This window comes from Orbicella faveolata, unplaced genomic scaffold (genome assembly GCF_042242905.1).
Source record: "Orbicella faveolata isolate gen_17 unplaced genomic scaffold, um_ofav_v1 contig_12, whole genome shotgun sequence".
In the NCBI taxonomy this organism is placed as follows: domain Eukaryota; kingdom Metazoa; phylum Cnidaria; class Anthozoa; order Scleractinia; family Merulinidae; genus Orbicella; species Orbicella faveolata.
In genome coordinates, this window is record NW_028301539.1 from 8205001 (window position 1) to 8230146 (window position 25146).

The 25146-nt window shown below is 38.9% G+C and overlaps 2 protein-coding genes and 3 pseudogenes across 2 annotated transcripts; 2 read left to right on the forward strand and 3 right to left on the reverse strand.

The window, feature by feature from the left end:
- Positions 1 to 2071: 2071 nt before the first annotated feature.
- On the reverse strand, positions 2072 to 3441 carry LOC149116410 (adenosine receptor A3-like; annotated as a pseudogene).
- Positions 3442 to 5482: 2041 nt separating this feature from the next.
- Positions 5483 to 6755, forward strand: LOC110047730 (melanocortin receptor 5-like). Its single transcript, XM_020753468.2, has one exon. It carries the CDS (start codon positions 5562 to 5564, stop codon positions 6507 to 6509), a length of 948 nt encoding a protein of 315 aa, XP_020609127.2. The 5' UTR covers positions 5483 to 5561; the 3' UTR covers positions 6510 to 6755.
- A 3146-nt stretch (positions 6756 to 9901) lies between these two features.
- Positions 9902 to 24654, reverse strand: LOC149116411 (ephrin type-B receptor 5-like; annotated as a pseudogene).
- On the forward strand, positions 13639 to 14688 carry LOC149116412 (uncharacterized; annotated as a pseudogene).
- On the reverse strand, positions 19200 to 20855 carry LOC149116413 (uncharacterized). Its single transcript, XM_089282330.1, has one exon. The coding sequence runs from the start codon at positions 20671 to 20673 to the stop codon at positions 19795 to 19797; it is 879 nt and encodes a 292-aa protein (XP_089138456.1). The 5' UTR covers positions 20674 to 20855; the 3' UTR covers positions 19200 to 19794.
- Positions 24655 to 25146: the final 492 nt, after the last annotated feature.

A 25146-nucleotide genomic window follows, 5' to 3' on the forward strand; every position in this document is an offset into this window, starting at 1 on the left:
TGCGATTCGTGAATAAATCGCACCACTGAGAGCCAATCAGATTGCAAGGATAGCCAGTGATTTCAAAATGGATTTAATAAATTGCTAAATCATTCAAAGCTATAGCGTGGCGGGCATTCTTGTTAAATTTATCAAACCGTGCTGTTAAAAATAAAAGGTTTCTGAAGTAAACATTAGTCTCTCCAAACAGCCCGTCTGTCTTGAATATTGAATGAGTGCATGCACATTTATTTAAGTAAAGCACCAGGTGGCGTCTTTTAATTTGAATGTTTTCAAAAAGTGGCCTTAATTACAGTATTACGATCAGCATCTTACTGTGTTCGTGTATTTAGCTTGTTCATTAAATGCTAATGTGTTATTCTGCTACCGCCGGGGATAGGGTCTTTCACACCAAAAAGGCTACCTATCTTAAAGGAAGAAAAAACTAATTTGATGTCTAAATCATGACAATAGCGCTTGATTAAGTGTCGAATCTTCTTCTGAGTGATGACGGAAAAATGGCCTATGTACGGCAGCTTAAAGTAAAACGTGGGCGAGGTGGTAAGGGGGTAGCCCCGGGGACAATGATTGCTATGGGTCCCGGTGATGTAACGGTTAACCGTTACATCACCGGGACCCATAGCAATCATTGTCCCCGGGGCTACCCCCTTACCACCTCGCCCACGTTTTACTTTAAGCTGCCGTACATAGGCCATTTTTCTGTCATCACTCAGAAGAAGATTCGACACTTAATCAAGCGCTATTGTAATGATTTAGACATCAAATTAGTTTTTTCTTCCTTTAAGATAGGTAGCCTTTTTGGTGTGAAAGACCCTATCCCCGGCGGGCTTCGTTCGCGGGTGGTTTATAAGTTTACATGTGCGGGCTGTAATGCCTGTTATGTCGGCGAAACCTCCCGACATTTTTCCACACACGTACGTGAGCACTTAGCCGTTGATAGGGCCTCTCACATCTTCAAACATCTTCAGAATTCTGAACGTTGTCGCTCATTGTGTTCAATAGACTGCTTTCATATTTTAGATCACGCCACTACCAGCTTTCAACTCAAGATAAAGGAGGCTATCCATATTCAAAAAGAACTACCTTGCCTCAATCAGCAATTACACCATGTAAATCTAAAATTATCCTTTTAATTTACACCTTTTCACGTTCTGTTGTTACTATTTGTCTTAATTAGCATTTTTGCCTACTTATTATTCAACTTGCTTTGTAATCATTCATTCAACTGAAGATGACAGAAGTTCTGTCGAAACATGTCTTTTAAACTTAAAAAATTGGTCGTTTTCCTTAAAATCTTTACGTGTTTGCTGCTATCTAGACCATTTCCAAGAGTAAAGTAAAACACGTCATTTTGCTGAGCAAATTGAGAAATTTATAAGGTAATCATACGGTTTCGATTTTAATTTGGAATTAATTTGCACACAAATGCTCCCAAGTTAAAGACTTTTTGGTATACAACAAAGCTTGATGTATAATCCGATCAATCGATAGCTTTGACAGCGTCAAACTGAAGCTTTGCCAAAAATCGTGTTCAAGGGTTTCACACCCAAAAGTGTTTTTCTTCCTCGAATTATTTCTGTCTCATTTTCTAGTACAATTACATAAATTTTTTCATGGCTTGAACCTTTTTACTTTCCGCTGCCTATACATTATTATCTTACCATCCGTTAGTAGCTTGGAAAAAAATATACAAGCTTAGCGATAAGATAAAACGAACGCCTACCTCGGCAAATATCATGGTTGTTAATCTTTTCGGATAGCTTTCATGCTGTGAAAAGATGAAGGTAAACGGCCGTCCTCGATCTTTTGGTACTGCCCGGTTTTCTCTGACAATGACACTTAAACCATGTTTGAAAGCTGTGTGGAATGAGAATGAAGTCTACACGGAGAAGAATAACAATTTATTGTTTTTCATCTCTTTATTTACAATTGTAAAATTACTGGTCGTCGTTTGAGACAATTTTTTTTATTAACAACAACGTTAGAAATTTCTTTGAAGGCCACCTTAACTCTCCTGAAACATTTATACCGATAAATTATAAAAATAAACACCAGCTTTAATTCAAGACAACCCTGAAGAGAATTAACCTGCTAAAATCTTAACCTGTAAACATCAAAAAGTTTTTTATCTTTTGTCGTTAAGGTCTTCAGGATTAACAATGACAAAGAACTTGTCGGATTATGTTCTTCACTGCTTGTCTGACTTCTACTATCTTCCAGCAGTAAAGTATCGGATTTAATGACGAGTTCAGGTGAACTAAAGTGGCTGTATAAAACCGAACGTGAGAAACAGGTGAAGATCGTCCACTACTAGTCACCAAAGCCTCCCGCTACACCATAGGGTAGATAACAAGCGACCAGCGTCAGTTGCAGTCATATTGCAGTAGACACTGCCTTTTTGTATCGAGCTATGTTCAGTTGATTTGTTTGGTTCGGTTGTTGAACATGGCCTTGTACTTGATTTTGATAATGACGGAGGTTGAGAAAAGTCTTTGTGTAAGAGAAAGTCGAGATTAGTAGACACATTGATACACCTATCAAGCTATTCCATATAGTTATAAGGGGATTCCAAAACCACATTGCTGTAGTGGCAGTAGACACAATCCAAAGGGTAATAACGGTCATGTAGGTTCGCTTTAAAGTTACAACTTGTCTGTATCTCAGTCCCAACAACAGGGCGAGAAGTCTGTCTACGCTTATCGCAGTCAATATCATTAGAGACAATGCACACAACACAGAGGCTGAGACAAAACTTGCCACTGATACGTAGCGACAAATATTCCAATGGTCATTCGCTACAGACATCCAATAGGTAACGGCAAGAGGCTCTGAAATAAGACCAACACAGAGATCAGTTGTTGAAAGGCTACGAAGCAAGAGTCTGGACGGCGGAAAAAGGGTAGACTCCTTGGGAAGAGCAATTAGAATCAGAGCATTCCCAAGAAATGCAGTAACGGACAGAAAACAGTTTAATACTGAAAGAAATGTCAGTGGCTGTATAGTGCAGCAGCTAAACCTACGGAACATAATAGTTTCTGCTGTCCATCTCCAGTAAAGTTTTCTGCTGCCATATCAATCTGGAAGGTAGCTATTTGAAGTTTAACCACACTCTGCGGTTGAACTATCACTGCCAAAACTTCCCACTGTAGTTAAGTCACGAAGTGACTTATACTATGCTTCTTTTAAACGATAAAACGCCTTTTCTGGCGCTTGCTATTTCTTCAAACATGTTATTACATATATCATTGACAGCATGGAAAGACAACTTAGGTAGAAAAGCAGCTGGTTTACTGCTTAAGACTCTGAAGAATGACTGGTTTTTCTTTTCGTTGAATGAAAAGCTACGAGCTAGAACTATGTAAATTTTCTTTCAATCGATAATAAACATCGAGTAAAAAAAGAAACGAATCTGTAATCAACTTTTGGGTTAAGCTTATGTTTTTGACTTAAAGAAACATGACACCAATTCTGAAATCTACAGCCTAAATAATTCCGTCCTTTTGTCATGTTTCAGAAAGAAGGTGTGAGATGATTAAACAGGGCCTTGGAAGTCTACCAACATGTAACCCGATGAATTGATTTAGCTGATTTTCCCGAAAATAGCCCAGTTCACACGTTCTCGGATATCTTTTAATTTAGAAATATACTTTTCAGTTAAATCATGTTTAACATATTCAACGTTACCACTTTCTATATAGATAAATTCTCAATTTACGCTTTTGTCAGTGAAAATAAACTTTGAACTGTGAGCCTTTCGACCAAAAGTGAAAATTCAAAAAGAGGAAATATTCTCCGAAAAAATGGAGAGTCGTTTTCTAGCGGAAGTAAAAGTTTCGTATTGATTGACAGCTAATTGATGACTTCTCAAAACTGTTTTCGCCGGATGGGGACCGGCACTTTGAAAAGTTACAACTCAAAGGCAATTTGTCTGATTTCAGTCAGATTTGGTCGGTTGAAATGGTGACCTGTTCATGTTATCGCAGGTAAAACGTTTTGTAACTTCACTTTTCCCTTGTTAATAAAAATTTATCTACAAACAAACTTCCTTTCCTTTATTCTGGCTGGCAAACAGGTCTGTTTTGTTTATTTTGTAAAAGAATATAAGCCCCCTCAAAATGACATGAAAACACAGGAGTGAAAGTGGATCTGATCAAATGTGTTGATTCTACACAATCAGGTGGTTTACCTTCATTTTTTAAGCGCCCACAATCAGTAATTTGAACGGCCGATACTTCACAGAATCCATTATTTAAAAAAAAGAACTTTTAAAAAACTACTATTAAAAATGACTAATTAAAAGTCGTTTTAGCCCTAACGTTGGTTATAAAAAGCCCACGCGCATTATGTAAAAGATACGAGCGTTTCTAAGGAGGAAGAAGTAAATTTGTCCCTTTGAAAACCAAAAAAATGTTCGAATTTGCATTGTTCATGGAGAAAGTATTTCCTATTTCCATTGCATTAACTATGGGTCATTTTTTCCACAATTTTTTCTCCACATTAATCTCTTTCTTTTTCTAAATCACAAAATAACGTATAAGCATTTAATGCATAAGCTACATACACGGACACAGTAAAATGTTGATCGTGATAATTAAGGCCACTTTTTGAAAACATTTAAATTAAAAGGCGCCACCTGGTACTTTACATAAATAAATATGCATGTACTCATTTAGTTTACTATTCAAGACAGACGGGCGGATTTGACTTCCCACGCCAAATAAATATTTATGCAAAAAATATAAGCCTTGCTAACAAAGAAGTCTTAAAGGTTTTTCGTTTAAAAGCTATTTAAATTTATCGAAAATATATTTTCTGTTTTCCAATCCAATAACTGTATAGCCACAATTATGCAATTTTCTACAATGCAGTTATCTTGAGCATCTTTGGTCTAATTCGCCACAGGCGTATGTTAAGTCTAACAGTCGAGCTTCGTTCAATAAATAAACGCTTCAGTTTAAGACGGAAGAGCTGTCTTGAAAGAAAGATGCTTGCAATAGGGCCCACTCAGTTTATAATACCAATAAGCAATAGAATTCGAAAAATCGAGTTCTCCGCATTCTTCCCTCTCTAGAGGATCCAGACCTTTGTGGATTGGCACAGGGATAGTTTAGCAACTGCGAAAAACCTTTGTGATACTTAATGAGTTCTGCCTACACCCTGCAACTGCTAAAACTACAAATATCCATATTATGAAAAACCTGCGTCAAAAAACTTTCCTAGGCTTTAAAATCAGACATCAAATGGGAATATTTTATTGTAATTTTTTGAATATAAGAATGTATAACTTACACATGTCGTTTCTCTCTTTTGACGCTCGAAAACAAGAACCAGTCAGTCTTCAGAGTGTGACACTAAACCAGCTGCTTGGCAGGTTGCGTTGCCCTTCCAACTGCCAATGATCATCCATGTACTGACATGTTTGAGGAAATAACAAGGTCCACGAAAGGCGTTTCGATTGTTTCTCAGTTACTGTGGTAACAAGCAACTTCGTAACTTTAGTACATTAAGAAGTTTCGCTAGTGATTCCAGATAAACTACAAATAGCTATCTTGCAGATCGGAATGGCAGCACCAAACTTTACTGGAGATGGACAGCAGAAGACGTTCGAATTCTTAACTTGTTCGTCAAATTCAACTACTGGACTGCACGGCCACGTGATATTTATTTCAGTATTAAACACTTTTCTGTCGGTTACTGCATTTCTTGGGAATGCTCTGATTCTAATTGCTCTTCACAAGGAGTCTTCACTTCATCCGCCGTCCAAACTCTTGCTTCGTAGCCTGGCAACAACTGATCTCTGTGTTGGTCTTATTTCAGAGCCTTTCATTGTTATCTATTTGATGTCTGTAGTAAACAAACATCGGAATATTTGTCCCTTCGCAGGAGAGGCACAGGTTACAACGAGTTATATCTTGTGCGGAGTGTCGGTTGGAACTATGACTGTTGTAAGCGTGGACAGAGTTCTCGCCCTGTTGCTGGGACTGAGATACAGACAAGCTGTAACTTTAAAGCGAACCTACGTGATCGTTGTTACCTTATGGGTTAAAGTAACTGTCTTGTCAGCACTACGATTTTGGAATCTCCTGATAATCTTTTGGTGGGCTATCATAGCTATACCTCTGTGTCTTATAATCTCGATCTTCTCTTACACAAAGATTTTCTTCACCCTCCGTCAACATCAGAATCAAGTACGAGGCCATGTTCAACAACCGAGCCAAACAAATCAACTGAACATAGGACGATACAAAAAGGCAGTGTCCAGTGCAATATGGCTGCAAGTGACGATGGTCGCTTGTTATCTACCTTATTGTGTAGTGGTGGCTGTGGCGGCTGTGGGGACTAATAGTGTACCATCTTTATCTTTTACTTACGCTTGGATGTATGCAATCACTTTAGTTTACTTAAACTCGTCATTAAACCCGATTCTTTACTGTTGGAAGATAGAGGAAGTCAGACAAGCAGTGAAGGACACAATCAGACAAGTACTTTGCCATTGTTTTTCGAGTTAGCTCTTGTACACCAATACGATGGAAAGGGTTAATATAAATGATGTTTAACGACTAAGATTTAGAAGTTTTCGTTAACATTGCATTAAATTTAGAAGTGGTACTTAATCATCTTAATACACCATAATGAAATGTTTCTCTAGCAATAAGATAGCCATCGAGAAAGTTTGCATCATTGTTGTAATTAAATAAAACATTTGTTCCAACTTGTAAGTTTACAACTGTGAATAAAGATGAAAAACAATAAATTGTCATTTTTCTGTGCGGTAAGGTAAGTAGTTAGTAGGTTTTGATATTTGTTTTTTCGTTCATATTTCAGAGACGCGCAGAAAGTGCGGAGTTTTTATGAGATGGGTGAGCAATTCTGACACGAAAATAAATACGTTAATTTCAAGTGCACTGAGTAGGGAAAAGTTTGATAGCGTACAGATGGTTAAGAAAAAACAAAGAAAATTGTGCGCTTGAGTTTTTGCAATAATCGTCTCGAGTTCAGCCATACTCTGGTGATTTCATGATTTGTCTTTAGTTCAACCCCGTCCCCGCCCTTCACATAATGATTCACTATACATTTATAGCATAAAACAAGGAGTGAAGGATGATACGTAGTTAACATTCACGCAAGAATTGCCCAAAAATTATTTCTGAAGTCTTCACTGAGGCTTCAGCTGAATTTTTTTTTGGAATATGCAAATGTTTGCTATTTTGTTTCATAGATGACGCATATTTCTGCAGCTGCGAGGACAAAATGTTTTCATTACTCACTTGTTACCAAAATTAAAATCCTTCAACGGAGGTGAAATAAATGTGTTTTTAGAAGAAAGGAAAACAGAAATTACATTTTTTGCGACAAACTGAATCATTTTCAGGTAAACGGAAAATGTCTAGGACTTCCTTGTTAGTAATGCTAGTATTTCTTGGCATAAATGTTTATTTGGCATGGGAAGTTAATTCTGAATAGCATGAGTCATCTTCATCGCGAAAACTGAAATTGTTAGATTAGCAAGAAAAACATGTGCGAGCGATAAATTGAAATGCACAATACTTTTTCAAAAACATTTTTTTGAGAACTGTCTACCCTATATTACGCTGGTTAAACTGGTTATATTACCCGTGCCATTGGTATAAACGGTGGATGCCGTGAATCATCAGCTGTTTAAATTAGCGATTGGTGGGCGATCGAAAGATCGAGGTGAGCCCCCTTCGTCTGAGTTGAATCGACCCAATTGACGTTCAAAATCAACCGCAAAGTGTTTCGAAGAGGGAAATGCACTCGTTAATTTGGATGTAATAGCCAGATTTAGCACACGCTTGTTCAATAACGGGGTTATCTATGCACGTGCTCTTTGTTTATCAGGGCGGCCTGTTCGGACTGGTGTATGAACTTGCGGGATAAAAGTAGTAAACATTATTTGGTTTATTGATTTCTTCTTTCTCGCCTCGGGTTCACTGAACGACGTATATATGTTGTGTATCAGTTCCTTGTTTCTTCTCGCGTGTTAATTTTTCTGGGTTGCATAGCTTGGCTCGCGCGCTTCTTTACCAGTAAAACAGAAATGAAGTTGTATCTGTTGTATATAACGTCTTTTATTTTTTGCCCTATAGATATTTTGGTTGTCTTTGTTGTCTCGGTTGTTTCCTTACCAGTTTGAGGAGTCTGTATAATTTAGGATCAGTACTGGCGCGCTATTTCGATCTGCGCCGGGCTCACGTTTATAGGACAAGGTATACGCACGTCTCTTCGTCCGTGTTTCTATTTGCCTAGTTCCTAGGCCTCAATATTTGGCCGCGGTCAATCGTTTTAGGTCATGTGATCGGGGCGAAAAGTGTGGACTAAATTGAGAAAATTTATCTCAATATTTGATTGAGCCGATTTTGTGCCGCGAAAGGGAATTCTCTGGTCATTTCTGGGACGGTCACCGCTAGAGGAAAGCAATTTAAACTCTTTGCCTTTAGTTTAATTTTAACGAGTCAAGGTAAACCGCTCATTTGGATCCAAATAGACATTATCAAGTCAGAAGCATCGCCAGTTTCCGAGTCTCAGGCAAATTGTGATTACTCAAAATATTTAGGCCTATGAAGGTTTCTATTACATGTAACCGTAGCACTTGATCAAAGAAAACAGAAATATACCAAAATTTCTTAAATTTCGGGTTCAAGAGTAAGCTAGAGTGGCTTTCTAAGTTAATTATTTAACTATAGTTTCAGTGGCGGATCCAGACCTTTAGCTAACGGGGGAGGGGGGGGGGGGGGACATTTTGAATTGCTGATGGTACTCTTATGTGAACCTCTTGAACATTCTGGATAATGCATTGACAAAACATCAATAATGCCGCATTATAACTGGGAATATTGAAAAGCTTTTTTAGTGCAATGCGGCTACACAGTTTGGAGCCATGTTTTCAGAAATTTTAGTGACGTTATTAGGGAAAATCCCTCATTGATTTGATTTGATTTAATTTGATAATATCTGATATCATGCGAAGCACTTTTTCCCACTTTTCATTGGCCGAGAGCCACCTCATGGCCTGCAAATAACTGCCTACAGAAATGGTCCGCGCAAGGGTAAAACCCTTTAGGAGTGTTTTGCTGCAAATAATATTCTGTTCACGCGTAATTGTAACCACGCTCTTGGGTGAAAAATGACAGATCGCTTCTCTAAGCTGCCATAGAGTGATTGAAATATGAAAACCTGTCGATCGAATGACAAAACAAAATTATTGAACTCGGTTATCGCAAAATATCGTGATTTGCCACTTTCTCGCAGATGAATTATCTGTATCAGATTTCGGCTTCGGGCAATAATTGATCTGCTCGCCACTGACAAATCGCGATATTTTGCTCACTCTCGTCGAATAACTCTCAATATTGCAAGCATAAGCATAAAGAAGCTTATGCAGAAGTGGGACAGCCGGACATAAGGAAATCAAAAACCTTGGGTTCTTCTTATGCTCATGGTGATGCCGCTGTTGTGTCTAGTGAGTACATGGTTGAAATAAGCATGAGCGAAAGTCTTTCAGCCAATCAGCAAGAACTTTATGCTTATGCGAATCATATCCTCGCTGAACATGACACCAATATAAGCATAAGTATTATCATAACAAAGAACGCTTTTGCTTATGCGCATGTTGCAGCCGCCCCACTAGCGCTTAAGTTTCTTATGTTTATGCTTGCGTCCCAAATGAGGACCAGGCTTTAGGTGAATCAAATCCTCCGCTGTCATTGGCTACCCGAGTGGACAAGATGGTTCTGGATTAGCTGCTGTTTTCCGAAAGAAAATGGTGTTCTTAGTGTCATATAATAAATTCTATATTGACCAAGCTTGTGCATCGAGTCATCTTGAGTAAAGAAGCTTGGTCAATAAACCATAGACATATGCTTATCCAGAAGGATTATTTTTTGTTTTGTCGGGGCGTGGGTAGATTAACTACAGGCAACAACTGAAAACCACATTGAAGATACGACTTTCTTAATAAATAATTTATAGTATCTATGTACATATTATAAGTTACTTTGGAGTGACAAGAGCACATAAACCCACCAATCACAACTAACCTTTACATTCCAGCGAAGCGATAGTTCCGTTGTCAAGCTCGTAACCAGCTTCGCAAAGGCAGGCTAAGTCAGCTGTCATGTTCCATTCTCCATTACTGAGACACACACCGGATAACTTGACTTTATTAACCGAGTTCACATCTGTACATTTTCCGTCTTGTTCGCTTAGATCTGAGTCATTTGCTGGGGCAACTGTCCTTGGGATTTCCACTAATGTACCGACCCTCTGGGGCAGTATCTGTAGCTAATGACGACTTTAGTGAACATTATACAGACTCCTTGGTCTAAAAATGCCAGATATATATACCACGAGCTCTGGTAACCACAGAACCATAAAATATGTCTGTTTTATATTTTCTCTGAGGAGGTAAAGTGCTCGGCGTTATGACTGCTTCTTTCTGAAACATCCCTTTAGTAGGGTCAGGAAGAGGTTGTTTGGTATTTGTATGCTAGGAATAAAGAGTTAAGAGCAATCGTCCCAAAATTTCGCCTGGAGGTATGCAAAATGAAAAAATCGAAAATCCCCAAACTTTGCCAGAATATAGGTCTGGATGAACTATTTCTAAAAAAAAATACTTTAAGTTCGATTAGATTTTTGTTTTACGCGAACGGCGACAAAATCGGTTTGGCGGCTCTCACATCAGTTTCACGAGCTCCAAACAATGCATTATTTGAGCTTCGCTTAAAAATAAGCAAAACGGTAAATCTGGCCATTGAATATCTTAATAAAAAGAACACATATTTACGAACAGTCTGAAATGTTATTTGTCCGATTCCATCGCAAACTGAATTTTTGGGCGATTTTTGCTTTTCTTCAATATTTCACTCATTTTGGCGGCCAAAAAAAAAGCAGAATTGAGAGGGTAAAATAACACCTTGGTACATGACATGGAGTTACGTCAAGTTAATCCAGTGAAAGAACAGGGTTTCTTCTTCAAATAGCTGAAATAAAATTTTTGGGCTACTTAAAATGCGAAATTTTAGGGCGCCAGACAAAGGTGGCACAAAGGACAAAACACGCTATTCCTTGTCACGCAACTAGAGGTGAAAAATCAACAAAGCGCTCGTGGAAAAGACAATAAGCCGGTTTTTTGGCAAAAAATCGTTACCATTCCGAATAAAAAGCTACTTTCTATCAATATTTGTCCTGTCTGCTGCTCAGGTTGCCTGAAATTTAAACTTTTAGCGATTATTTTTCGAAGCAAAATACAAAATCCTCAAGTTTTGAACGGCCGAGGACGGATACAATTTGTAAATTGTAACAAACCGTAAGATCGATACTTTGTCGTATTTATACTTCAATTTGAGTATTATTGTTAATCTGTGCATACCATTTATCAGCGCCAAGCATGGACTGCATGTGTATTGGCTTCACAAGTTGTTTCCGTTAACTGCACCCCGCTGCTCGCGAAATGTTCAAACACTAAAGTTTGCGTGACAGGCGGCCAGGCCACAATGAATGAGTTGCCAGTAATCGGATACCCGTGTTTGCGCGAAGAACTCTGGGATCGTCAAGAGGCAAACATTGCTAGTCGCTAGAAGGAAATGTATGGCGTAAAGTTGTTTCGAGGTACAAGAAAACGATTCTTGAGAGAGATCAACGCCTTTTCGCCGTCGTTTTTATCTCAAATGGATTTGGGCAATGTTGATATGTGGAATATGTAAGTTTTTCTTTGAATAACCGTGAAATATGTGGCAAAATCTACCGATAAACTCCGTTGCTTGTGTGAGGTTTATTGTGAAATTTACATTGCGTAATGGTCTGAAAATATTACAAAATTAATTAGGTATAAATCGAGAGGAAATAACCCAGTAAAGCCTTTTAAGTTGCGTACAGGCTACTTTTGGCTTATTTGAAAGCTCAGTCGTACAAATAATACTGGAAATAAGCCCGGTGGCGATCATTGTACTGTCTGGGGTTGATTTAATGACAAATGAGTCCGCGCGACTCATGCTGTGTGGCTACTGTGTTGCTCAAAGCCTTTGTTTTGCTTTTACAAGCACGTATTTCAGTGATTTTCCTTTTCTATAACAGATCAAGGGTAGCTCCTTGAATATATCTCTGAGTATTTGTATTTGAAAGTGCCATTTGTGCGTGATTATGCTTTCCAAAGTTTGGTATTGACGGTTGAGTGAAATTGCCCGACACAAAGGGTAGTAGTTCCTTCTGCAATTTTCGATTTCTGTTTTAGAGCTTCTTTTCTGTCTTGATATTTAACTTCTCGAAGGGTCTTTTCTACCATTTGCTCCGGGTAGCCTCTCGAGATCAGGCGTGTATTGAAATTTTCAATATTCTCTTCAATGTGTTTCACAATAAACCCCACGTAAGCAAAAGGGAATTTATCCCCGGGAGTTTATCGGTAAATTTTGTCACTTATTTCACAGTTATTCAAACAAAAACTTACATTTTCCATGTATCAACATTACCAAAATCCATTTGCCATAAAACAACGGTGAAAAAACGTTGATCTCTCCCCAAAACCATGTTTTCGGGCGTCGAAACAACTTTTCGCCATACATTTCCTGCTAGCGACTTGCAATGTTTGCCCCCTGACGATCCCAGAGTTCTTTTCGCAAACACGGGTATCCGATTACTGGCAACTCATTCATTGCACGGGCACGTAACACAAAGTACTTAAGTACTACTCAAGTACTTAGCACACAATAACTGACACGGACACTTTAATTTTGCTTTCGATATCCACAAATAAACGCTTAAAACCGCCCACCAGCACATAATCAGATTACGTCAGAGTCGATAATCTTTCCCGCTTTTGTACAGTTGCATGATGCACGTTAAGAAATGGCAACCTGTGGCTACTCTGAACTTGTTAGAGGGGTGTGTGGATGCAGTAGTTCCAACCCGGCAAATGCTGTGTGTGAAACGATAGAAAGGTGCGGAAGAAACATCAAGAGTCAGTTGAAGTTTTTCGACTACTTTGATTCAACTTTGCAAACGGAGGCAGATCTCCTTCTCTTGTCAATATTTCTCAGAAATTGTGTAGAGGTTATGCAAGGGGTAAACAATGAAATAAGTCGAGATGGTTACTGAAGTAAGGCAATGCCTTGTCGTTTTGCTTCGGTTTTTCCCCGAGTCATGCACGCACCTGTCACTGGACACTACTAATACTAGCTAGCAAAAGAAGAGGTAGCAAGATGAGGATTATACTTTAATTGCATGCAAATAAACTCACTATCACAAGGTGAAGATGATCCACGTTACCAGGCTCTCGTCCCAGACCCCTTTCGTACCGATTTGTTATGTGACCTTTCTGTTACTCCTCCCTGCTTGGACACGGCGTTAGACTAAAATATTCTAGTCCCGAACCCCATCGGGTAAAGCAAAGGCAAAAATGTAATACTAATCCCCCGCCTCTCTGGGAATGCAAAGGGACAAAAAAGTGAATTATCCCCCACACCCTTGGGAAGGGCAGAGAGTCAAAGCCCACACAAAGCCCTACCCATGCCCCATGTTTTCCCGGGTTGGAGGTTGGGGGTTTCTAGTGACAAGTGAATTATATTTCCCCAAGAGAAAATGATCTCTTGATCGATTTGCCTCATTAGCAAAAGCGAAAAGGAACATTTTTTCAAAAAAGGATTACCAGTCAGATGTACAGAATTTCGCGGATCAGTTATGAAACCCTCTACGCAGATATAAGGTATATAGGTGGTTGAAACGCACGCTCTAAGTGATCCGAGAGAGGACTGCCTCCATGTGGCGTGTGACCATCCCCATGACAAGTGCTGTCCTTCTTGTGACCAACTGGAATCCATAATGATGGAAACTGAGTCTTCATTAAGATCCTCCGAGTTGAGACCGCGATGACTTGATGTACACACTTCAACAAGCCTATCAGGCAATTGAATCATGGACGGCTCATCAGTTGAGATCAATTCAGCGGGACAAGTCAAGAACGAGTCTTCTGGAAAACCTGGAAACGTCTTCAATTCTCATCACACGGGACTGGGCCATGAAGTTCCTGCCACAAAAGTACAGGGAAACGCAAGCTGATTGGTTTGCCAAAAGAGGGATTTCTTGGCGCACTAGTGTTGTTGCCTGTAAGATTGCTGACAAGCTGCAGCACCAAGCGTTTGCTCACATAGTCGAGAATTGCAGTCAAGACAGCAACGTGGTGGTCTGCATCATACGACACACACTCCAAGAACTCAAGAAAGAACATCCGGAGATTACAACTGCCTTTCTCCGACAAGACAACGCCGGGTGTTACAACAGCTTTACCATGTTAGCTGCTTGCCGACTTATGAAAGAAGCGACTGATAACAAAGTTGAGAGAGTGAAATTCAGCGACCCACAAGGCGGTCAGGGTCCATGCGACAGAAGAGCAGCAACGATCAAAGCACATCTTCTTCGCTACATTAATGAAGGCCATGATGTAGTCTCTGCGGATGATCTAAAACGAGCTATTCTATCTCATGGTGGTGTCAGAGTTGCCCGAGTTACCTTGATTGATTCCACAAAGCAGCATTCAATCTCGTTGCAGGGGAAACTGGAAGGAGCGAGCAACTTAAATAATTTCCATTATGGAGAGGAATGTCTGACTGTATGGAAAGCATTTGATGTGGGAGAAGGAAAGACCATACCATGGTCTCAGTTGCAAGGCAAAAAAAATTTTTTTTGCTTACTTTTACCAAATTTCTATTTTCTCGCGCGCTTTGTTTTCGAGTCACGCTCGACGGACTAAGTAAGGGCTGCCCGTAGTATATCAGGGTTACCGCTAATGTAATTAATCGAAGAATCTTAGGTTCGGTTTATACCCTTATTACTGAAGGCGTTTTTATTTCAAATGTCATTGCCACAAAATGCAACAAAATCTCGTGTCTTGTACTATAAGTTAGTTAGTCCAAACGGGTTCAGTGAAGGATCCAGTATTCCCCGAGAGTTCCTTTTCTCCTGGAGACTTCCAAAACGTCTCTTTGTTTGACAACACGCGGTCTCCTGTTGAAGACAATCCAGAAAACACCGTTCAAGGAGAGCAAAACATTGCATCCGCTGACAACGAGCACGCTGGTCTTTTTTCCTGTCCAGTTGAAGGATGCGTGAGTACTTTTCAGCGCCATTGTAACCTGGAGCGGCAAATGCATTATGGCAAATACAAATTTGTAGAGGAAAGACACTCGCTTCTCGACAAGGCAAAGATTATTTACGCTGAAAAACTACAGGAAGCATCAAGCGCACGGCCATTTATTGCCGGTTCTGAGCTTTCAGAGCAAAGTGTTCAGGCGTTACCGCAGGGCTGGGAATTGCGAGCTACGAAGAAGGCTGCCCGTTTCAGTGCTAAGCGCGCAGAAGGCCTACCTAGACGAGAAATTTAAAATAGAGAACAGACAGGATTCAAAGCAGACCCCGCACAGGTGGCTCAAGATATGAGACATACAAAACATGAAGACGGGAGCGGCAGATTCACTGTAGATGAATTCCTAGCCCCACAGAAATAAAATCTTATTTTTCAAGAATGGCAGCGAAATTCAGGCAAGAAAGTCACGACGCTGCAGACGAGTGGGACGGTCAAGCTGTTGCAGAGCAAGATGCGTATTCCTCCGCCCGTGCGCACATTCTTGAAGAGTGTCGACTGATCGACCCGATCACTTACGATACATACAATCTCTGTGAACTGTTCTCAAGAAATAAGCTAACCAAGCCCAGCGTCCCTATTTTGCGCATAATATGCAGCCACTTTGGAAGTGGAAATTGACAATATTCCACTAAAGCTAAAAAAGCCGTATGTTTAATTAATTGAAGAGCTCGTGCATAACTGTCTTAAATTTTTGTTACATCGATGTGAGACTATTCATCCCTATTGGGTCTTTACGTCGATCAGAGTCATCAGATGTTACATGCATCGATTAGGATCGACAGACCCATTACCCATGCCTCCGTCGTTTAGTTTTAGTTTTTCACACTAGTTTGGCTACAAAACAACCTCGAGTCTCATGCTAATAGCCTATAGCCACCAAATTTGTCAAGATGTTCACGATTAACAGGCCCAGCGCGCTGGAGTAGGGGTAGACGTATCTTGTGAAATAATTATTAAACAAAAATAGGAAAAAACTATTCAGGTATTGGGGTTCGGAACAAAATTGTACTAAGAATAAAGGAGGTATAACAACTACTTCTTTTAATTACATTACAAATCGAGCCCCTATTAAGCGGTGACCTATTAAACGGCCACCCTTTTTAGGCGGCCGGTAATCGAAGTCCCAAAATCCATATCCCCAAGGGTGATTGTTTAGTAGGGACAATAGAGGGTGGACTGTGGAACACGTGCAAGGTGCGTTGGCCTTCAGCAGTCTGTCACGCAATTCTCACTGTTTGCAGTGGTCGGCAGTTAACGGAAACAACTTGTGAAGCCAATACACATGCAGTCCATGCTTGGCGCTGATAAATGGTATGCACAGATTAACTACAATATTCAAATTGAAGTATAAATACGACAAAGTATCGATTTTACGGTTTGTTACAATTTACAAATTGTATCCATCCTCGGCCGTTCAAAACTTGAGGATTTTGTATTTTGCTTCGAAAAATAATCGCTAAAAGTTTAAATTTCAGGCAACCTGAGCAGCAGACAGGACAAATATTGATAGAAAGTAGCTTTTTATTCGGAATAGCAACGATTTTTCGCCAAAAAACTGGCCTATTGTCTTTTCCACGAGCGCTTTGTTGATTTTTCACCTCTAGTTGCGTGACAAGGAATAGCGTGTTTTGTCCTTTGTGCCACCTTTGTCTGGCGCCCTAAAATTTCGCATTTTAAGTAGCCCAAAAATTTTATTTCAGCTATTTGAAGAAGAAACCCTGTTCTTTCGCTGGATTAACTTGACGTAACTCCATGCCATGTACCAAGGTGTTATTTTACCCTCTCAATTCTGGCTTTATTTGTCTTCCGAAATGAGTGAAATATTGAAGAAAAGCAAAAATCGCCCAAAAATTCAGTTTGCGATGGAATCGGGCAAATAACATTTCAGACTGTTCGTAAATATGTGTCCTTTTTATTAAGATATTCAATGGCCAGATTTACCGTTTTGCTTATTTTTAAGCGAAGCTCAAATAATGCATTGTTTGGAGCTCGTGAAACTGATGTGAGAGCCGCCAAACCGATTTTGTCGCCGTTCGCGTAAAATAAAAATCTAATCGAACCTTAAGTATTTTTTCTAGAAATAGTTCATCCAGACTTATATTCTGGCAAAGTTTGGGGATTTTCGATTTTTTCATTTTGCATACCTCCAGGCGAAATTTTGGGACGATTGCTCTTAAGAGTGACTTCCTGTAAATACTACGGATAGGTGTGCAAAATGCAAAAATCGAATTCCCTGAAACTTTTTCACAAGAAAGCCCTCTGGAAAGTATTTAGGAAAATACAACTTTTAGTTCGTTTGGATTTATATTTTTCAAGCAAAGCGATTTTTTAATTTTCACCCTTGGAGAAGCCCTCGAACCACTGAAAAGTGTGCTTCATATTTGCGACTCGTGTAAGAAAACTAAAACAATTATCAAAACTATTTCGATATTACACAATTCAATGACCCTTCCTTTACAAAGTACAGTTATTAGAATTGGAAAAGATTCAAACCTTAATTTTCAAAAAATTTTCAAATTTACCCTCCTGAACAGCATTATCAGAAAGCTCGATTTTGGCGAATTTCAACAGTGAAACTCCCTACTTGGTACATGGATTCCGCTGTAAAGATGGTATTCTAGAGAAAGATTAAGGTTTCCTCTATGGTTCTGTGAAATAAAATTATGGGGCAACTCAAACTACGAATTCAGACGACGGAAAATATTTACGGTACTTGCTTGAAGTTTATGACCTTTGAACTTACAGTTGTCTTCATGAATACAAGAGATAACCTAAACAACAGTTGGAATTTTAACGTGAATGCGACCCTTTCTCCCATTTAAATGATTAATAGTTATTTTGTTATCTTCGGTGGGCAATTTTTATCGGAAGTAATAGTTTTTTACGCTGAAAAGGAGTTCTAACTTGTTTATGAGTACGTGCGTATTTGTTTACTGAAGCGGAAATTTGTGGATATTAAATTTATTCCATCTAAGTTCTATTTCGTGTGCTGCAAGGCGTTTCGTGTTCTCGTTAAAACAAAATGGTATTGCCAAGTAGAAGATTTTCTTCTCAGATTTTGAAACAACATATAACTTTTGACTTACCGTCCACATGCATGGCTTGATTTAATCAGCAGTGTTACACCGGGTGTGATAGCGTTAAGATGGCGTGACGATAATTGACAAATCGCTTTTCACGAATCGAATTCATCAAAAAATATGTATATATAATACCTTTCCTTGAGACTACTTGATAAAGACTCTTGTGAAATAAGTCTACAAATTTTGAAACTCTCATTGGTGTGAAATAAAAAACCTGGATCTACTATTTTTATGCCACGGTCGTGTGATCCGCGAGTGTGGTATCACATGACAATAACAACTAAGAAATGGCCACCTGCAGTTATTCTCAAATCGTTGGGGGCACGTGCGGTCCTAGTGTTACGAATCCCGCAGATGTTCAATGTGTTTTAATTCGAAAATGTGACAAAGGCATTCGAGGTGATTTGAAGACTATTGGTGTGAGCGATTCTTCTCTGGACGAAGCAAGGTTATTGTTGTCTAGAGCAGATCAGTGTATTCGTAATTCAATGTTCTCTTTAGATCGAAAATATTGCAAAAGATTATCGAGAAAATACTGAATGCTACGGTAACAGACAATCACCATGAGGCCCAATAAGGTATGATTTCATGATACGCGAAATCAAAATCTCATGGCACTCTTTCAATGTAGCTGACCGTGCAAAAGCGTAATAGTCTCTTGAGTTATATTGCGGCCCGGCTATTTACAAGTTTCTCCCACGAAAATGATCCCAATACTAACCACGTGGAGAAGTGGGACTAGAAATTAAAGGTGGGGCAGGGGGGGAATACTTGTCGGCTTGCCTCACTATAAGAGATAAGTCAAGCGAAACTTTAAGGTAGTAACATATAAGGGAATAACAGAGATGACTGAAAAAATAATAGTTATTTGTAGACCCCGCTTGTTATTATGAAAATCCACGAATCTGATGACTTATCGTATTGTTGTCCTCTTGCTTGTTAAATAAGGTATAAAGGCACCTATCAGCATTGAATCCCATTGACTAAACAAGAACGCGGATGGCTCCTCTGCTTCCTTCTGTCACCGAAACATTCTCACGTATCATTTAAATTGCATAAGAAAGCGGAGTCCTATAATACTGCGTGACATTTTCTGTGATGCCTTTCTGAATGTTATCCAAGGGCTTACATCCCCGGGGTTAGCTTGCTGTCGCATGGTTTTTCGAAACCCTTACCGTTAAACTAAACCAGTAAACGCATATCACACATTTCGTTTCCGAGGTTGTTTTGACCTGGATGAAGGTATTTTGTACCCAACAGTATGCCCTCGTCATCGGGACCTATGGGAGATAAGGTGGCGTAGCAACAAAAAGCACTGTTCCTGTCCAGAGCAATGGATACAACATGAGACGAACCAGAAGGGGGATCGTGGGATAAATCTGGTTCAGTCGAGAAGACTCCACCCTCAGACGCAAATTTTGTTGCCTGTAGGCTCTCATAATAAAGTGTGTTGTCGTTTGTCTCACGATGTAGTCACTTGTAGATTGCGACGTTTCGACTGCTTACTGCTAGTCTTCTTCAGGCGATAGGTCTACTGATTCCACGGTATCATTTATATCAAAAAGGTCGGCTGTGATTGGTGCATTTCGATCCTCCTATTATTCCATTGTTCCGACGAGTAGCTGTTCCCTCAGTGGTTCGCTGTTGTACTGTTCTCCTGTTGTTGTGTTTCTTGATCGTGGGCATCCATGCTTCAGGAATTTCAATTCCACTATCCCTGTTGATGTTATTAGGGTGAAGTTTTATGGGAATAGCTTCCTTGACCCTACGTGTGTACCAGCGAGGATCTCGATCAATAAACTTGACCTCATTCCAGATAGGATAGTGGCCAGTCTCGTGGGTGTGTTCAGAAACGGCGGACGTCTGGGTACGGGTGAGTCGTATATACCTGTCGTGTTCTTTGATCCTCTCCTGCATAGATTTCCCTGTTTTCCCGATGTACACTCTGCCGCACTCACAGGGAATCCTGTAGACAACACCATCTTGTTTAGCCGGGTTGACGGTGTCCTTTGGTCGCACAAAGTGTGACCGAAGTGTCGTGTCCGACGTGAAGACGGTGCGAATGCCTTGTTGTTCTAGGCAGCGGCGGAGAGACTCCGAAACTCCTTGGACATAAGGTAAAGCGGCGTTGGATTTAAGTTCCGCGTTGGGCTCTCTTCTTGGGGTTGTTCGTGCCTTTGTGATCTTCTGTACAAACGAGGAGGGATATCCGTTAGAAACAAGTACCGATACCCAGACCTCAGCCGTTTCTGAACACACCTCGAATATCTTTGCCACATTATCTAATTTTAACAAATTGAACATGTGCGGGATTAGAAACCCTCGGACTGCACATGACGCACATGCCACCGACGATTTGAGAATAACTGCAGGTGGCCATTTTTTAGTTGTCATTGTCATGTGATACCACACTTTAGGATCACACGACCGCGGCATAAAAATAGTAGATCCAGGTTCTTCATTTCACCGTAATGAGAGTTTCAAAATTTTGTAGACTTATTTCACAAGAGTCTTTATCAAGTAGTCTCAAAGCATTATGATGTCAAAAGATACAATAAATATATTTTGATGAATTCGATTTGCGAAAAGCGATTTGTCAATTATCGTCACGCCATCTGACCGCTATCACACCCGGTGTAACGCTGCTGAGTAAATCAAGCCATGCATGTGGACGGTAAGTCAAAAGCTATATGTTGTTTTAAAATCTGAGAAGAAAACCCTCTACTTGGCAATACCATTTTGTTTTAATGAGAACACGAAACGCCTTGCAGCACACGAAATAGAACTTAGATGGAATAAATTTAATATCCACAAATTTCCGCTTCAGTAAACAAATACACACGTACTCATAAACAAGTTAGAACTCCTTTTCAGCGTAAAAAAAGTATTACTTTCGATAAAATTGCCCACAGAAGATAAAGAATAACTACAAATCATTTAAATGGGGGAAAGGGTCGCATTCAGGCTAAGATTTCAACTGTTGTTTAGGTTACCTCTTGTATTCATGAGGACAACTGTAAGTTCAAAGGTCATAAACTTCAAGTGAGTACCGTAAATATTTTCGGTCGTCTTAATTCGCAGTTTAAGTTGCCCAAAAATTTTATTTCACAGAACGATAGAGGAAACCTTACTCTTTCTATAGAATATCATCTTTATAGCGAAATCCACGTACCAGGTAGGGAGTTTTGCCGTTGAAATTTGCCAAAATCGAGCTTTCTGGTAATGATGTTTAGGAGGGTAAATTTCCATTTTTAAGAAAAATTCAGGTTTGAATCTTTTCCAATTCTAATAACGGTACTTTGTAAAGGAAGGGTCATTGAATTGTGTAATATCGAAATAGATTTGATATTTGTTTTAGTTTTCTTACACGAGTCGCAAATACGAAGCACATTTCTCAGTGGTTCGAGGGCTTCTTCAAGGGTGAAAATTAAAAAATCGCTTTACTTAAAAAATATAAATCCAAATGAACTACAAGGTGTATTTTCTTAAATAGTTTTCAAAGGGCTTTCTTGTGAAGAAGTTTGAGGTAATTCAATTTTTGCTTTTTGCACACCTATCCGTAGTATTTACAGGAAGTCACTCTTAAGTATGTTTTGCAGAATTGACTAGCAACTTTTTTAGGGTAGTTAAGGAGTTCGTAATGTATTTCAATATCCAGCCGTTTAGCATTCTTGCCGTCAATAAAGTCTGTTTGTAACCAGTTTCTTGGTTCCCTTGTGATAATATCACTAATGTCACAAACTCTGTACCTTGGCTTTACAGATGAAGGGTGGATCCACTATAACAGAAAACAAATTTTAAGTTAAATGTTTTTCGGGCACGAAAACTATTAATGACCTTAAATTTAACTCGGATTTTTAATACATAACAAAAGCAAATAAATTATAATATGTTGGACCACATAAATAGCATAACCTTTTAGCCGTCACGTTTTTCTGCTAAAGGGAAATCTTTGTGTTCAGTATTTGCCTCCTTAGCATAGGCTTTTTAGTTTCTGATAAAGCTTAAGCTACAAAAATATCAGCTCTGAATATCGAAAGGGCGTAGCACCGGTTAATTATTCCAACGAGTTTGAGCCCGATGTATTGAATACTGTTTGTGCGACGTGGGTTTAAGGTAAGGTAAGGTAAGGTAAGGTAAATTTATTTTAAGTCGTAAACGTGGAGAGTGGTTGCCCAATCTCCCGAGTCAGGGGCTTGTGCCAAAAAAACGCACGACTATCTACACTAACACTACTACTTACAATTACTATTTTTACTAAGATAAAATCAAAATTAAAATATAAAATATTCCTAAGAGCATGACTATTTACAATAAAATTACTACTTACAATGGAAGTGCTATATTTGCTAAGATAAATTAAAAACTCTAACTCTAAGGTGAAATCAAAGTTTTGTTTTTGTTGCTGTTGTTAACTCGACATTTTTCAAAGAATGTCCGAGCTTATATGCGCGATGACTCTCGCCACCCAGGAAGTTTCTCCTTAAACATTACACCCAACGAATCAAACATTTCACCAATTACTAAGTTTCACAAGCTCTTTAATGTTTAAAGTTAATTCATATCTAGTATGATGACTTCTCTTCGCAAAGTCGTATATTTATGTTAACGAGTAAAATGTAAACAATGACGTCAGTAAGGATTTAACGAGTAAAGAAGCCTCCACTGTGTTCTGTTCTGTTGCAAAGCACGCAGGAAGCGGTAGAGCACGAAAGAAGTGTAGGGAAAAACACAAGATGTAGTCGAGTGTTTTTCTTTACTTCTTGAGTGTTCTACTACTCCTTGCGTGCTTTACAAGAGAACAGAACACAGTCGAGGTTTCTTTAGTTGTTTTATGGTAAAGAATTCATTAATTTTCCCACGCATTCGGCTGAATTTTCAAGCCAAATTTTATTTTCCAAACGAGTAATGTGGCGTCAGCATCATGCATCTGTTCTCTGATAAAGCACGCTAAAATAAGCCAATCACAATCTTTGTTAGAATTGTTCAAATGATTTGATTGGCTAACGAGACAGCAGCTATCAATCACAAACTGAACTTCATTGAGCTAACCTTTCGGTTTCGAGTGGCTTTCGAGAGAAGAACGATCCCTTCAAAGCTCGCTATTTAGCCGTTTAAGTTTTTTTAAAATAAAGATCTAAAGGTTTCTAGTCGAAAGAAATCCGGCCGCATTGTGACTTTATGAAAAAGTGCACTTTTCCAATAAAGTAACGAAATAGGGAGCTCAAAACTTGCAGATGAAAGCGCAAAATGTATTAGGAAGGAGCTACAATTATTTACGACTTGCCGCCGCTTGCGACAAGATTGCTCGAACTAAACGCTTAGCTTATTGCTTATTGTAAAAAAAAAAAAACAAAAAACAAAAAAAAAAAACAGACATTGATACGATATTGTAAACCCCTAGCTTATTACTTATTGTAAAAAAATATATACGATATTATAAAGACTTAACTTATTACTTATTGAAAAAAGAGAAAATTGATAAGATATTGTAAACGCTTTGCTTATTACTCATTGTAAAGTTGTACAAAAATACTACTCACCCCTGCGCCTTGTGAATCCGTCTTAACACTCGAGTACCACAGTTCAACAATATCTGGCTCACTGACAAGGATTTCTGAAGAACAATTTGACAATAGCAATATCGTAATATAGTAATACTGTTATTTAACGTTAAGTGAATATACCGTGAAGTACTGCTTATAAGCCCTAGGCTTATACAACTTCGTAAGGGGTTTTGAATAGGTTTACAAAAAGGAGAGGTTTATATCCCAGGGAGCTTATATCTGAGAGGGCTTATAAGCAGACTAAAACAACCCCTTCAGGTTTTGAAATGAGCTACAGTGTTGTTGATCGAAATACGTTTTTCATATACTGGTTTTCAATAAAGTTTTAGAACATCATGACAAATTTCATTTTAAACTTGAGGGGGTCTTATATCCGGGAACGCCTATAATCGGGAATAATGTCTTGTTTACAGGTAGACAGGCCTATAACCGGGCGGCGCTTAAAAGCATCTGTTCACGGTATGCAGATTTGAAATGTAAATAAATTTATGCCTTGTAGAGAACTATGATTTTGGTTTAAATTTCGTAGCACAATGGAGCTATGTATGAATATTCATTTGAAAATTTAGACTTCTGAGCTACATGGGTTCAACTTTGTTGCTGTTAGGAACGTTTATTGGTGATATGCCCGTATTGAGCCACAAACAAGTGCACTCATATGGTTTATGAGCCTACACAATAGCTTAAATCAAAGAGACTCGTGGTTTGCTGTATTAGTAGAAAATCAACAAAGGAAAGCTTTACTGTTATTGTAGCGATTGAAATTAGCCAATGCATGAGCGTGCGATAAGTTAATGAGTGGCTCCACTAAAACAGAAAAAACTGAAAACAAATCCTCGATATCAATCATTTCAGACTCAGTCGTTGGATTCGGCTGCTCACGCTTATTATTATTGCGCATGCTCACTCTTATTTCTTACAGCATATAATTATATTGTAATATTTCAAACTAGTTTTCCGTCCTCTGCTTAACTCTGCAATATGCTGTGGGAAAGAAGGGAGGTTCTTTTGTCTGAAGTTAATTGTTGACAGTTTTAATGTAATTCATACGACATTGGTCTTTCAGAGTCCGCAAATTAAAATAGTAACAACAACAACAATAACAACAACAACAACAAAAACTTCATTGAAGTATCAAATGTATTTAGCATTGTTGTGCTTATTAGAGACACTGTAAATAAATAAATAGATAAATAAACAAATAAATGAATAAATGAATGAATGAATGAATGAATGAATAAATAAACAAATATTGTAAACAGAACATAAACTATTAAGAGTCACTGACTGGAAATATCGCGAATGGCTGCTCAGGTTAGAAAAATCAAAAATCCTGAAACTC

What these genes read in the sequence shown, in the direction of transcription:
- LOC110047730 (XM_020753468.2), top strand. Translation starts at nt 5,562, where the DNA reads ATGGCAGCACCAAACTTTACTGGAGATGGACAGCAGAAGACGTTCGAA.
- LOC149116413 (XM_089282330.1), bottom strand. Translation starts at nt 20,673, where the DNA reads ATGCCGCGGTCGTGTGATCCTAAAGTGTGGTATCACATGACAATGACA.